Consider the following 14,180-nt stretch of genomic DNA (forward strand, 5'->3'; position numbering starts at 1 on the left):
TTATGCAAATCTTCCCACATAGTGAGGTAGACATGTGTGGGCGTGTTAGAACGAGCCGTTTTAGGTAGGTGTGGTTAACTCTTAACTTTTATAAAGAATATCCCTTTGGATTTGAGACTTTAGTCTTTGCAACTTTACAGATCTTCTTTATGCACCAAGAGCTTGTAACACTCCAAAGAGAAAGGAAAAATTGAAATCGCATCATATGACCCCTTTAATTTGACATTTTATCCCCCTAATATTGAATATCCTTTCATATTGTTAAATGTCCAACATCCAACTTTAAATGGTATGCAGAATAAAACCTACAGGTTTGAAGATTGATACGGCACATTTACTTAAAACATCTCATGATTTTTAAAACTCAACTTCATTTGGTGTTTTTATCTGTAAACCAAAACTGCAACGTGAGACATTTCCAAAGTGCTAGTGTACAGACTAATCTAAGTGCCGTTCGTTTACAGTAAGTTATGCTTTAATCAAATTCCTTGTGATTGTTTCTAGCGTGCACTTAAGTAGTCGGGACCCAATTTGGGAAGCAGCGATTAGGTTACGCCTATGGATAACACAAGATTAATCAGACCGCATTACATTTCACTATAGACGACATCCATTGGGGTGCTTTCAGAAACGTTATTGTATAATTCAAAGAAAAAAAGTGCTGCCGCAATCACACTGCCAAGCAAACGGCGGTAACCATGGAGACCGTCAGGCAAGAGGAACACATTTAGGGCTTAAACAGGAAGTGAGGCGCAATATGAATGGAAACACTGTTGAATTGGAGACATTTGGCTGTTTTTTGTAGACACCCTGCAGCCGATATGAATGTCATATGTGCATCAGAAACTTAAGCTAATTCATTAGCGCATGTTGGCTATCATTTCAGACTCTAAAGTCACTCTCTGGCTGGCGTCCTACACTTGTATCCTGTTAATGTGAGTGCTGGATCATCAAGTCCCAAGATCATGAGATCCAGTTTCACTGAGACTCCAGTGTGTGCATGTACTTGGCTATAGTTTAGGACCAAAAATATCCCCAAAAGAGAGAGAAATCTGACAAAACCTCCTTTTGAGGACATTTAAGGACATCCTCAAATGGAAAATGTAATAGAAATATCACTTCATCTGGCAGATTTACATAAAGTATATCTCTCTGTGTTAGTATTTTGATCCTATGGAAACGTATTTCCATCTTGGAATAAAAATGTAACAATTCGGACTTTTTTCTCTCAATTGCGAGGTTATATCTCACTTTTTTCTGAGAATTACAAGTTTATATCTCGCAATTGTATGTTATAAATTCATAATTGTGAATTTACATCTTTCAATTCTGACTTTTATCCTGCAGAATTCAGACTTTACATCTCATAGTTTTTACTTTTTTCTCTGATTTCTAACTTTTATTTTTTTTTTGATATTTGATATTTTTATATATTTTTTAATCATTTTTTAATTTCCTCCACAAAATAAAAGAAATAAATTATAATTGTGGCTTTTTATCTCATAATTCAGACTTTTCTTCTAAGAATTGCCGGTTTATATCTTACACTTCTGAGTTTACATATGAATAAAAAATATGAATTGTGAGATATAAACTAAGAATTGCGAGAAAAAAAATGTCTGAATTGTGAGATAAAAAGTTGATTTTTTTATTGCGTGGTGGAAATAAGCTTCCATATGATACAGACAATTCATTTCACAATTTATTCTGCTCTTAACATGAACTGTATACTCACATCTGATTACAAATGGGCAGGTTTGTGCATGCGTGTGCATGAGTCGGCATATTAATAATTGTATGACAGATCTATGTGAGTCCTTGTCATACTACCAGAAAACAGTTTCGCATTTTCAACAGATGAAGTGGTTTATTGTCTGTTTGTTTACTGTCTATTAGTTTATTGGCTGTGTTGATATGAATGTGTGCACATGTGTTTTGGGTTATGAGAGTGTGTCTGTGGTAATATCAAATTAAGTGTGCGTCTGAACTGGCGTGGATACAAGCAGCTGTGCTTCTATGGGGAACACAAAGGAAACGAGTTTGTCTCTATAAGAATGTATGTTTCTGGGTGTGTGTGTGACATATCTAAACTTTTGTGGGCAAAACTGGTGAACATTTGTCCCCACAATCTGACTAAATCTGATAAGTAATTATAATGTATTTACTCAATGCCAAATCCTTTGGGGTTCGGTTTGGCTATATAGAAAAGAATTGGCTGTGTTTTACCTTTTTGGTTGCCTGTCTCATCAGTTTTGGTGGCTTTGTAGTATGTGATTCCCCGGATGAGTCCTGGCTGGTTCTGTGATGGTTTGGTTTTACTGGGCAGTTCTGTTTGCTCTGGTTTACCAGGTTTGTTAGGTTTTGTGGTCTCTTTCTTCGGCTTGGCCGGCTTTTCCTTTACTGGCTTTGGTGGAGGTTTCCCTTTTTCTGGTTTCTTTGCTGGAAACTTTGAAGCATCTTTGATATTTGTCCCCAGTGTGTCCTACAAACATAATGCATGTCTAACTCAACAGATGTTAGAGATCTCATCCCAAAAACTCCATAAACACTTACATATACTGTATGTAATTATATAAGTATGTCTCCTATTACAATTGCACACAGTATGCATATTTTTTTCTATATACTACCAGAGAACTTTGACTTCCATTTCCAGCATAGCAAATTAACTAGAATGTCAGTTTTTTATCTTTTTAACATAATCATCTCAAATGGCCAAAGTCAGAGATGAAAGATCATGACCATTGCCTGTGCTTTGCTTTTAGGGCCCGAGTCTTTCTGCAGCAGCTGAAGGCCCAGATTGGACAGCTCCTTCTTTATGCTCATCATGACGTCAGAATGGTTCTCATACTGCCGGAGCTGGTTGGTCAGAGTCGCCACACTGTCTCTCACAAAGTCATTCTCCCGAGAGAGGTTCATCTTTATCATCTAGATGAGATGCACAACTTTAAATCACACAACTACACTAAAAATATTTGCATTAATACATCTGCATAAACGTAAATGTTCATCTTTTCACTCAAACTGTTATGCTTATAATACAATGCTACACACTACCATTCAGAAGTTTGGAATATGTATGATTTTTAATGTTTTTGAACTAATGATCTTATGCTCACAAACACTGCAGTTATTTGATCAAAAATACAGTAAAAATATTGTAATATTGTGAAATATTATTAAAGTTTAAAATAACTGTTTTCTATTTCAATATATTTTAAAATGTAATTTATTTCTGTGATGCAAAGCTGAATTTTTAGCATCATCTTCACATAATACTTCAGAAATAATTCTAATATGCCGATTTGCTGCTCAAGAAACATTTCTGATTATTATCAGTGTAGAAACCAGTAGTGAGTGTATCTTAATATTTTTCAAATGTAACACAAATGTAAAAATGTGATACATTTTCTTTCAGGATTCTTTGAAAGCTGGATTCAAAGAACAGCTTTTGTTTGAAGTAATAGAGATCTTTTGTAACATTTTAAATGTCTTTACTGACTTTTGGTCTATTTACTGCATTCTTTCTGAATAAAAGTATTAATTTCTTTGGAAAACAAAATAATACAATTCCCAAACTTTTGAATGGCAAGAATGCAAAACAGAAGCATTTTCACTAGTGGACTCAGGTATTTGATAATGAACCACAGTGTACATGCTGGAAATCTTTTGCGGTGCAGATTTCTAGCCCAGCTTTACCCGATAATGAGCAAAATTTAATTGGAAATAAAAACAGTACATAAGTGTGACTATTACATGACTGTGGTTTTCTTCCTTTGGACATTTCCTCTCTCTGTCCTGCTGTTTCTTACGCGCACATTATTTTCCCATCCCTCAAGCCAAAGTGGAGCGGTATAACGGATAATAACTTTAGCCAGAGCAGTGTGGGTAGCTACAGAATGTCCAGAGTCCAGTTAAATCCAGCCACGACTCATTAATGTTCACCGGTGTATGTTCACACACACTCGGCAGTACAATCACACTCACCTCCTCCAGGTTATTCATTTGAGACACCACCTTATTGATGTACGAGTGAACTTTGAGAAGGTCCATGCTGAAGAGAGTTCCTTCCAGAAGGTCCACCATGGACTGCAGCTGCACGCAAAGAGACAGGCGAGTTTCAAACATCAGTGGAAAATTAGTTTGGAGGTTAACTAAGCAGATTGGGTTTCGTGAATCTGCAATAATGTTTGCAGTTATATAATAACTAATATATTCCTACTCTGGTCAACCAGCTTTACCAGAAAAATTATGGTCCACCGGCTACACCGGCATTGAAGGTTCAGTGAAGAACCTTTAACATCCAAGGAAACCTTTCATTCCAAAAAGGTTCTTTTCAGTGGAAAATGGTGGGAAAATGTCCTTCATTCTTCATTAAAAACTGGTTCTTCTATGGCTATCCCTTTCTGGAACCTTCTCAGCTAACAAAATATGTCCTACGAATGTTTTGCTAACGTTCCCAATAAGTTCTGAAAAGTTATGTTCAAAATGTTTTTTTTTGTATATATGAACATTAGGTGAACATTCCATTTTATAATTTTGCAAACATTAAGAGAATGTTACTTTTGAATGTTCTCTCAACATTCTAAAACAAAAGTTACATTTAAAAACATTTCAGAAAAACGTTCCATTAATGATTTATAAATAACTTTTTGTTAATGTTTTTAGAATGTTTTTCGATAAGATAACATTGAACAAACTTTCTATCATCGTTACTGGAAGAGCGTTTATTTATAACATTTATTATTGTTTATAACGTCTGTTCTCTATTTTTAAGAATGTAGACCAGAAAAAAAAACTAGTTTGGATTTAACAGGAAAAAGATAAACGGGAGTAGTTTTTTTCGTCATGAGAGTGAATTCCTCATATGCTTATTGTTGATGCGTGCTGCAGAGAGTTCAGTCGTATAACAGCTTGACTGTCATGGTTATTTATGGCTTCATGTGGCATCAACAGAAATGAAGAAACTTCAGCGAGGTCAAAACAGAGCCACATGTTTGGAGCTAAACAGCACAAGATCAGCAAATGTTTGAGGTGGAAATATTAAAACCATTGTGTTTAACTACTGGCTAAAGGCTTCCGAATGATTTTGAGGCCTTTAGCAGAGCTGTAGTAATGCAGAAGCAAACCTGGCGGGATTGTCACGTGGCTCTCAGTGTGTGTGTGTGTGTGTATGTGTAATGTGGAGATATGGACTGGAACGCTCAGACAGATGGATAGAAAAAAGACGGAAAGAGTGAACCAGACAGGAATGGTGCAGAGGAAAGAGGACAGGTGCTATAAAACACACTTGCGAACACGTGCGCCACATACATGAATTCTGCCGTCCAACATTCTCTAGTGAATCAGTGTGCTGTTAACCTCAAAAAGAGCACTTCCTTTCCTGCTTCTCTTCAAGTTATGTCACAGTTGTGCATCAGTGATGTATTCTTATAGTAGCATATCAGTAACATCCATTACCCAGGTAACAAAGAATGTTTTGCTAATGTTCCCATTAAGTTATGAAAACTTTATTTATGAATGTTCTCTAAATGTTCAAAACATCCATTTTTTGAAACATCGAAGTTTTTTATTTTTTCCTTCATTATATGTTTTTTTTTCTTGGTTATATGAATGTTAAGGGGAACATTCCATTTTATATTTTTGTAAACATTATGGGAATGTTACTTTTGAATGTTCCCTGGACGTTCTGAAACAAACAGTAACATTTAAAAAGGTTACAGGAGCATCCAAAAAAAAAAAACATTCCATGAACGATTTACAAATAACATTTTAGTGCTAATATTTTGTGAACACTTTATAGATCAGATAAACTTTTTATTAATGTAACTGGAAGAACCATCCCAGAACATTATCCATGTTCCCTGTTAGCTGGGTAGTAGATTGCAGTAGAACATATATATGACAGACTGAAGTTATAGAGTGAGCATCATCATTGCAGAAGTTGATTAATAGACCAATAATATAATGTTTAAATGAGTCAAGTGGTAGTTTTTAGTCACAATTTTTAGGCCATCCTTACAAAAATGTACCATGGTTTTACAAAAGTAAAACTAACTGTAGTAACTATAACTATATTTTATGCGGGTAAATGTAGTACTAAATCAACATATTCATTTTTAATACAACTGTGTAATTTATATTATAGTTAGAGTTTGTAAATATGTTTAGGCTACGTTTTTCACTTTTTTACATTTTTAAATACAATTTATTATAGTAAACGGTTAAATACTGCAAATATCTTTTGTTTAATCAGTATTTTCGTCTTACTGTTCAGTAAAACATATAAACACAAAATAAAAATGAACTAAATTTACACCAAACTGCTTAAGATAAAAACTTTTTTTTTTTTGGAGGACATAAAAGAAACATCAGTAATTTGCAAATGGTATAAGCTAGAAATGTGCATTGCTTACCATTTGCAAATTACTGATATTTATTTTTAAAACAAGAATAAAAAATTTGCCAGTAGGGCATGAAATTAATTCAATTATTGTTATCTATGGTAAATTTTAATAAGGGATGTATTTTAAATGTAAAAAGTGAACGAGGCCTACTTTGAGCAGTTCTGGTGCTTGTTTCTTGAGTTTTTCCATCTTCCATTCGTTCTCGCAGGGGTTGAGAGAGGAGGGTGGAGCCGTGCAGGAACATTTACAGTCGGCTCCGGAACTCACCGTCTCCACCGTGTAAAAATCCTCCACGCGCACACTTCCTGTCCGCAAGCGAGCGCATGCGTCCCGGGTCAAAGGCCGCATGATGCACTTACAGCGGCAGTCGGATCCCTCTGTTGTCATGCGGACTTGTTCCTCCCCGAAGATCTGAAAAGGAAATGGATAGAAAGTGAAGGAAATTACATCATGGCCTACTTCAGTGTCACTTCAGTCAAAACTTAGCACACTTTAGTTCTCTGTAGAGAACTAAAGGAGGAGTAGGCTTGATACACTCACCCTCACCTAAAAGACATTCAAATGTCTTTTTTTTTTTTTTAAATAGAGGTCAGTCTCAAGTCAACCTTAGGCATGGGTTTATTGATCAGCACGTTTAACTGCTGACTTCTTGACATAAGATATGAAAGTTTCAGTTCAAGAGGTCACCAGTGCCACAGTGACCTACGATCTTTCTTCTTTCCCAGCTCCACGTGTCCATTGTTACTCAATTACTAAAATTTCATTAGTGTTTCGTTATATGGCGAATGTACTTTTGCTGTTAATCATATAAACCCAAATCCTACAACACAGAATCTTTTCTCAACCTTTCAGCTTCAACAGACCAGTCTAAAATCAACTAGTCTGTGTTAACATGAGTAAATCAGTCACATGAGCTGTAGAATACGCCATCTTTAGGGTTACAGAGTTACCGTTCATCTGTCTTCTGGGCCATTATTGTCAGTGGACTGAGTGGAAAACAAGCAGATGGTTTCAACAGAGTGACCTTTGACCTCTGAGAACAGAAAACCACATACAAAGTGTGTCCTAATTCAGATCGATTTAGATACTGTTAAAAGGAAGTATAAATGCATTTAGTCAATTTCTTGCAGGTATATGTGTGTGTGTTTGTGTGTGTGTGTGTGTGTGTGTGTGTGTGTGTGTAAGAAGGTTTAACATCTTGGGTTACTTATATCCTTTTCAGCAATTCTGAGACCTTCTGTAAAAACAAATAGAAACACACATCATCACACCCTGCCAGCTTTGGTAATTTAAAGCATGAGGAAGATCTTATTGCTTGATCTGCACGTCTGATAATGTGGTTGTGAATGTTCGAACTAGCTGTTCGAACATGTTATTTATTATATTGCCCTACGTGTGTTTGGATCTTTCTGAGGCATCAATCTATTGACATAGATGGCGATTTATTTAGAATATAATTAGCCAATGTCATGTCACCGTGGATGTACCGTCCCCCTTTCCCAGCTATTATCTGGCATGTTTAGGATAGCAACCCGAAGTCCAAACAAACAGAGGGCAAGTGTCAGCTGTGTTGTGCTAAAATAAGCGAATCCACTCTGATTTCCTCAGCAGGGATGCATTTCTTCCACTGAGATGCTGGCAGCATGACAAATCCCTGAGAATTAATAGCTATATTGAGTTATACAGATAGAACTACTGTATATTGTAGTAATATTTGTTATTTACACTATATTTAAACATTCCGAATGCACAATAAAAGTAGCGTAGTAGTCTAAATGCACTATATTAAAATTCTTATGAAGTCATACAGCTTTGTGTGAGGAACAACCCCAATTCAAGTCATTATCAACTGAAAATAGTCTTCGCTGCAACTCTTAAATCATATAGCACATTTAAACAGCATGCAGGTTTGAAATGAAATGAGGGTAATTAAATAATTACAGAATTTTTCATTCTTCAGTAAACTATTCAATACTACTGTAAAATATGATATTTTTACCTGTGCAAGGTTTAGATTAAGATATAATCTTAAGAAGATTCTGCATGTTTTGTTCCACTGACAGATTTTCCACTTGTTACAAGCATTAAAACTAATTGACTAGAAGTATTTTTTGCCATGTACAAATATTTGAATAAAAATACAGTAAAAAACAGTAATATTGTAAAATATTATTGCATTTAAAAAACGTTCTATTTGAATATAATTTGAAATGTAAGTTATTTCTGTGATGCAAAGCTGAATTTTCAGCATCATTACTCCAGTGTCACATGATCCTTCAGAAATCATTCTAATATGCTGATTTGCTGCTCAAGAAACATTTCTTATATTAAAAACTGTAGTGCTGCTTAATAGTTTTGTGGAAACTGTGATACATTCTTTCAGGATTCTTTGATGAATAGAAAGTTCAAAAGAACAGCATTTATTTGAAATAGATATCGTTTGTAACATTATACATGTCTTTACTGTCACTTTTGATCAATTTTATGCATCCTTGCAGAATAAAAGTATTAATATCTTTCAAAAAAAAAATCTTACTGACTCCAAACTTTTGTCTATTCTGTCCAAGCTGAATTAGTATCCACATCTCTCTTTGTTGCCCCATATCAGCTCTGACTGTGACCACAGGGACTAACCACCCATCACAGGTGCAGAATTATGATCAACACTGATCAACGGAGCCAAACGGACTATGCTTCAAACCCCGTGTGGCACACATACATGCACTGATAAATGCACAAACTCTGATTCACACAGCAGCTGACATAACAGCTGTGAGAACTCTGAAATGTAAACTTCACAAAGAGAGGACAGATAAAAGTAGAAGAACGTGAGTAATCCTTCTTATAGGTCAAATCCTCTGGAATCCCATGCTATGAAATGGACTGGCTTTTCGTCCTTCCACTTTCAACTGAGATTATTAGTAATTTAGCTACATACAGTATCAATCTTTGATGTACTGCCAGGAATTAAGAAAGCATGTGAATTTTACAGTCTTTCTCTTCTCTTCCTACCCCTCCTCTAACACCCCTTGAGATTTCTTAAATTGGACTGACCCACTTTTAACTGCAATTTGTTAAAAAATAGTTGATCTAAAAAATCCCCAAGAATTAATAGCTATATTGAGTTATACAGATAGAACTACTGTATATTGTAGTAATATTTGTTATTTACACTATATTTAAACATTCCGAATGCACAATAAAAGTAGCGTAGTAGTCTAAATGCACTATATTAAAATTCTTATGAAGTCATACAGCTTTGTGTGAGGAACAACCCCAATTCAAGTCATTATCAACTGAAAATAGTCTTCGCTGCAACTCTTAAATCATATAGCACATTTAAACAGCATGCAGGTTTGAAATGAAATGAGGGTAATTAAATAATTACAGAATTTTTCATTCTTCAGTAAACTATTCAATACTACTGTAAAATATGATATTTTTACCTGTGCAAGGTTTAGATTAAGATATAATCTTAAGAAGATTCTGCATGTTTTGTTCCACTGACAGATTTTCCACTTGTTACAAGCATTAAAACTAATTGACTAGAAGTATTTTTTGCCATGTACAAATATTTGAATAAAAATACAGTAAAAAACAGTAATATTGTAAAATATTATTGCATTTAAAAAACGTTCTATTTGAATATAATTTGAAATGTAAGTTATTTCTGTGATGCAAAGCTGAATTTTCAGCATCATTACTCCAGTGTCACATGATCCTTCAGAAATCATTCTAATATGCTGATTTGCTGCTCAAGAAACATTTCTTATATTAAAAACTGTAGTGCTGCTTAATAGTTTTGTGGAAACTGTGATACATTCTTTCAGGATTCTTTGATGAATAGAAAGTTCAAAAGAACAGCATTTATTTGAAATAGATATCGTTTGTAACATTATACATGTCTTTACTGTCACTTTTGATCAATTTTATGCATCCTTGCAGAATAAAAGTATTAATATCTTTCAAAAAAAAAATCTTACTGACTCCAAACTTTTGTCTATTCTGTCCAAGCTGAATTAGTATCCACATCTCTCTTTGTTGCCCCATATCAGCTCTGACTGTGACCACAGGGACTAACCACCCATCACAGGTGCAGAATTATGATCAACACTGATCAACGGAGCCAAACGGACTATGCTTCAAACCCCGTGTGGCACACATACATGCACTGATAAATGCACAAACTCTGATTCACACAGCAGCTGACATAACAGCTGTGAGAACTCTGAAATGTAAACTTCACAAAGAGAGGACAGATAAAAGTAGAAGAACGTGAGTAATCCTTCTTATAGGTCAAATCCTCTGGAATCCCATGCTATGAAATGGACTGGCTTTTCGTCCTTCCACTTTCAACTGAGATTATTAGTAATTTAGCTACATACAGTATCAATCTTTGATGTACTGCCAGGAATTAAGAAAGCATGTGAATTTTACAGTCTTTCTCTTCTCTTCCTACCCCTCCTCTAACACCCCTTGAGATTTCTTAAATTGGACTGACCCACTTTTAACTGCAATTTGTTAAAAAATAGTTGATCTAAAAATGAAAATTTGCTGGCCATCCAAGATGTAGATTACTTAGTTTTTTTCATTATTGGCATTACATCACTTGCTCACCAATGCATCCTCTGAATGGGTGCCGTCAGACTGTGAGTCCAAACAGCTGATAAAAACATCACAAGTAATCCACACCACTCCAGTCCATCAATTAACAGCTTGTTACGAGAAAAGCTGCATGCTTGTAAGAAACAAATCCATCAAACGTCAAACCATTACTTCCCACTGAAATACGAGTCCTCTATCTATAATATTGTTTTCTCCAGTGAATAAGTTGTCTCGTCTGAATCAGGAGAGAAATATGCACAGATCAAACAGCATTTACAAGCCAAAACAGTCCAAAATAGATCTAAACAAATATTTGTGCAGATTTTAATGTGAGAGGACAACAGTGGATGGATTTTTCCACTAGAAGATGCATTATTATGGATTATGGACTTGTGTGTCCAAACGCCAATATGGATTTTTTAAAAGAAATACAGCTTTATTAGCTTGTTAATTGATGGACTGGAGTCGTGTGGATTATTTTAATGTTTTTTATCAGTTGTTTAAACTCTTATTCTGATGGCACCCATTCACTACAGAGGATCCTTTGGTGAGCAAGTGATGTAATGCTAAATTTCTCCAAATCTGTTCTGATGAAGAAACAAACTTATCTACATCTTGGATGGCTTGAAGGTGAGTAAATTTTCAGCTAATTGTCATTTTTGGTGAACTATTCATTTAAAGTAAGCACAAGTATTATTATTGCTTACGTTGCAGTTATGAGCCATATCTAGAGACCAGAATATCAGAGACTTGGCCAGTCAGCAACCACCTACAAAACTGCTTAGCAATGTGCAAAAAACATTCAAAACATCCTAGTAACCATATAACAATGTCCTGGCAACACCCTAGTATCATGGCATTGGGCTTTTCATGGGAAAATGTAATTTGAAATGAGAAATTTCTTCTGTTTTTAAAGGGGTCATATGATGCTTTTTTAAAGATCATTATTCGAAAAACACTCACATTTTCATCAAAACTCAGAACAGGGAATGAAATGGAAATGAAATGAAAAAAAAATCCAACAACAGTGAGGATTGGGGCCGTCGTCCTCTCCGGCGAGCCGTGACCTGTGATAAGTGCGGCTCCTGATGCGTCATGACGTCTCAGTGTCGTTTTCTTAGCCGAAGTGACTTTCTCTGTGCACACATCAGCCTTTCATCTGTCCGTCACAGCTGGAAGGGCTTAAAGAAAAGCTTCCAATGAAGTGGTAAACACTTCTCATTAGGTGCAATTTGAACAATTGGGGTGAACAACTGAAAAACTTCGAAGATGTCACCAGAAAATACATTTGGAGTGGAGATTATAATGGAAGGTTACTGGAAATCTTCATGATGGATTCAAAAGCCGCTGTCTTGCTGGATTTTTTTTCAGATGTCTCTGCACTTTTTCTCTACTGTATGTTACTCAAACCCTTGATTTAGGATGCTAAGGTCTGCTACCTTCCTGGGTTCAGTTCCAACTCTAATCAAACACACCTGTGTTTCAACGTCTTATGGTTTACCTGAAAACGTCAGGCACTCTTAGGGAAAAAATATCTTGAGCATACTAGACAGCAATAAGATGAAATAAAGAACAAATGGAGACTTCTCCTTTTAAGATCTTTCTCCTGAGGACAAAAAATCATGCAATCTCCTCTTGAGTTGAAAAAAAGAGCACTCAGATTTGCAAAGAGACACGAATATCTGCAATCAAAAGTCGGAGATCTCAGTATGGACTCTCACATTTCTCACCAAATTCTTATAAGAGTAAATGATCAGGCTATACATAATTTAATTGCACTATAAACAACAGGAATTTCAGTAGAAACATCAGAGACAAAGCTGATACTAAAATGAAATGCAAATGCTACAAATTAGAGCCAATCTGAGCTGTTTTTGGCAATATTGGAAGCTAATTAAATCAGAGCTGATTTTTTTCTGATTCAAACAAACAGTCAAAAAAGGTATTATTATAATGGCTTGACGCTTTATTTTGGAGGGGGTTTCTTATACTTTTTAAAGCAACAACCAAAACACTATTTGTAATACCAGCTATCAGTTTTGGCCACAATTATTCATCCACTGAAAAAAATGAAAAGATGCTTGAGGCACTATGTGGGGTGGAAAGCTCTGGAAAAACCTTTAGGCAACATTTGATTTTCCTATATTGTGCTAAAGGATATATTTATAATAAATAATATATATTTTGCGTTCCTCAAAACCTTTCAGATGTATTGGGCTAACCACTGTCAGTCTTGTAAAAAATTCTGATATCATTCTGCAAGTTGCTGAAAGAAGTGCCATTTTTGAAAAGCGTCTTGTGTGGTGATCTTTCAATTGTAACATTAAGGCTAACGAGCTGTGAAAGAGCAAGCGAATGTTCTTCTGTGCAGGTGTATTAGATTATAGTTCGAGCAGCACAGCGAGAAAGCTCCAGGAGCAGGATTGAGCACCTGTGATTTTAGACAGTGATATTAAGATATCTTTTCACTCCAGAAGACCCGAGACCTTTGAACTTGCGCGCAGTGTGTCTGCCCTGCTGAAGAGTTTAATCCAAACACTTTCAAAGCGCCCACCCGTGCGAATAATCATTGGAACTATAAAAACACCAAATCCCAATCAACTGAACTAAACTGAAGACTAAACTTCCAACTGATAACGTCATATCATGCGTGGAGTAGGCTACATAAATAAAAAAAATAAATAACTGAACACCTATGTTTTTGTATGCAACTGAGTAAAATAAATCTTTTTCTATATTTTAATAGTTCGTGCATAAAAGAATGAAACGTTTTAGTATGATTAGCATGATTACAGTGAAGTTTGGTAATGGAATAAGCGATTTTTTATTTATTTATTTATTTATTATTATTATTATTTTTTTTTTTTTTTTTTGCATGATCTAGTTCTGCAATAATATCTTGTTCAATAAATGCACATAAATGCAAAACTAATTCTCAAACTTTGACTCTTTCTTACCTTGTTCTGAGATGATACATGACTGGACATCATAAGTAAACACGCCACGAGCTCCACTATCCGCCACATCTCGGCGGTCTATGAAGCTCCTCTGTGTGAATGTGTGAGATGTGCGCTGATGCTACCACATACCCAACATCATCATCCCCACCACTATAACCTCTCTCTCTCTCTCTCTCTCTCTCTCTCTCTCTCTCTCTCTCTCATTCTG

The 14,180-nt window shown here is 35.4% G+C and overlaps 1 protein-coding gene across 2 annotated transcripts in view; it reads right to left on the reverse strand.

Moving 5' to 3' along the window:
* Positions 1–14,083, reverse strand: part of LOC107701947 (olfactomedin-like protein 2A) — a 22,538-nt gene extending 8,455 nt beyond the window's left edge. The window contains exons 1-5 of one of the 2 annotated variants that reach the window (XM_016504108.1): positions 13,970–14,083; positions 6,558–6,818; positions 3,988–4,095; positions 2,749–2,928; positions 2,227–2,482 (exon numbers count right to left, since the gene is read on the reverse strand). In XM_016504108.1, the coding sequence (XP_016359594.1) occupies positions 2,227–2,482; positions 2,749–2,928; positions 3,988–4,095; positions 6,558–6,818; positions 13,970–14,038 (874 nt within the window). In that variant the 5' untranslated portion in view covers positions 14,039–14,083. Of the gene's footprint in view, positions 1–2,226; positions 2,483–2,742; positions 2,929–3,987; positions 4,096–6,557; positions 6,819–13,969 lie in introns of both variants that reach the window. The other variant, XM_016504107.1, reaches the window with a different exon arrangement.
* Between the last annotated feature and the right edge of the window lie 97 nt (positions 14,084–14,180).

The sequence above is a fragment of the Sinocyclocheilus anshuiensis genome, unplaced genomic scaffold (genome assembly GCF_001515605.1).
Source record: "Sinocyclocheilus anshuiensis isolate Anshui unplaced genomic scaffold, SAMN03320099.WGS_v1.1 scaffold1184, whole genome shotgun sequence".
Classification (NCBI taxonomy): domain Eukaryota; kingdom Metazoa; phylum Chordata; class Actinopteri; order Cypriniformes; family Cyprinidae; genus Sinocyclocheilus; species Sinocyclocheilus anshuiensis.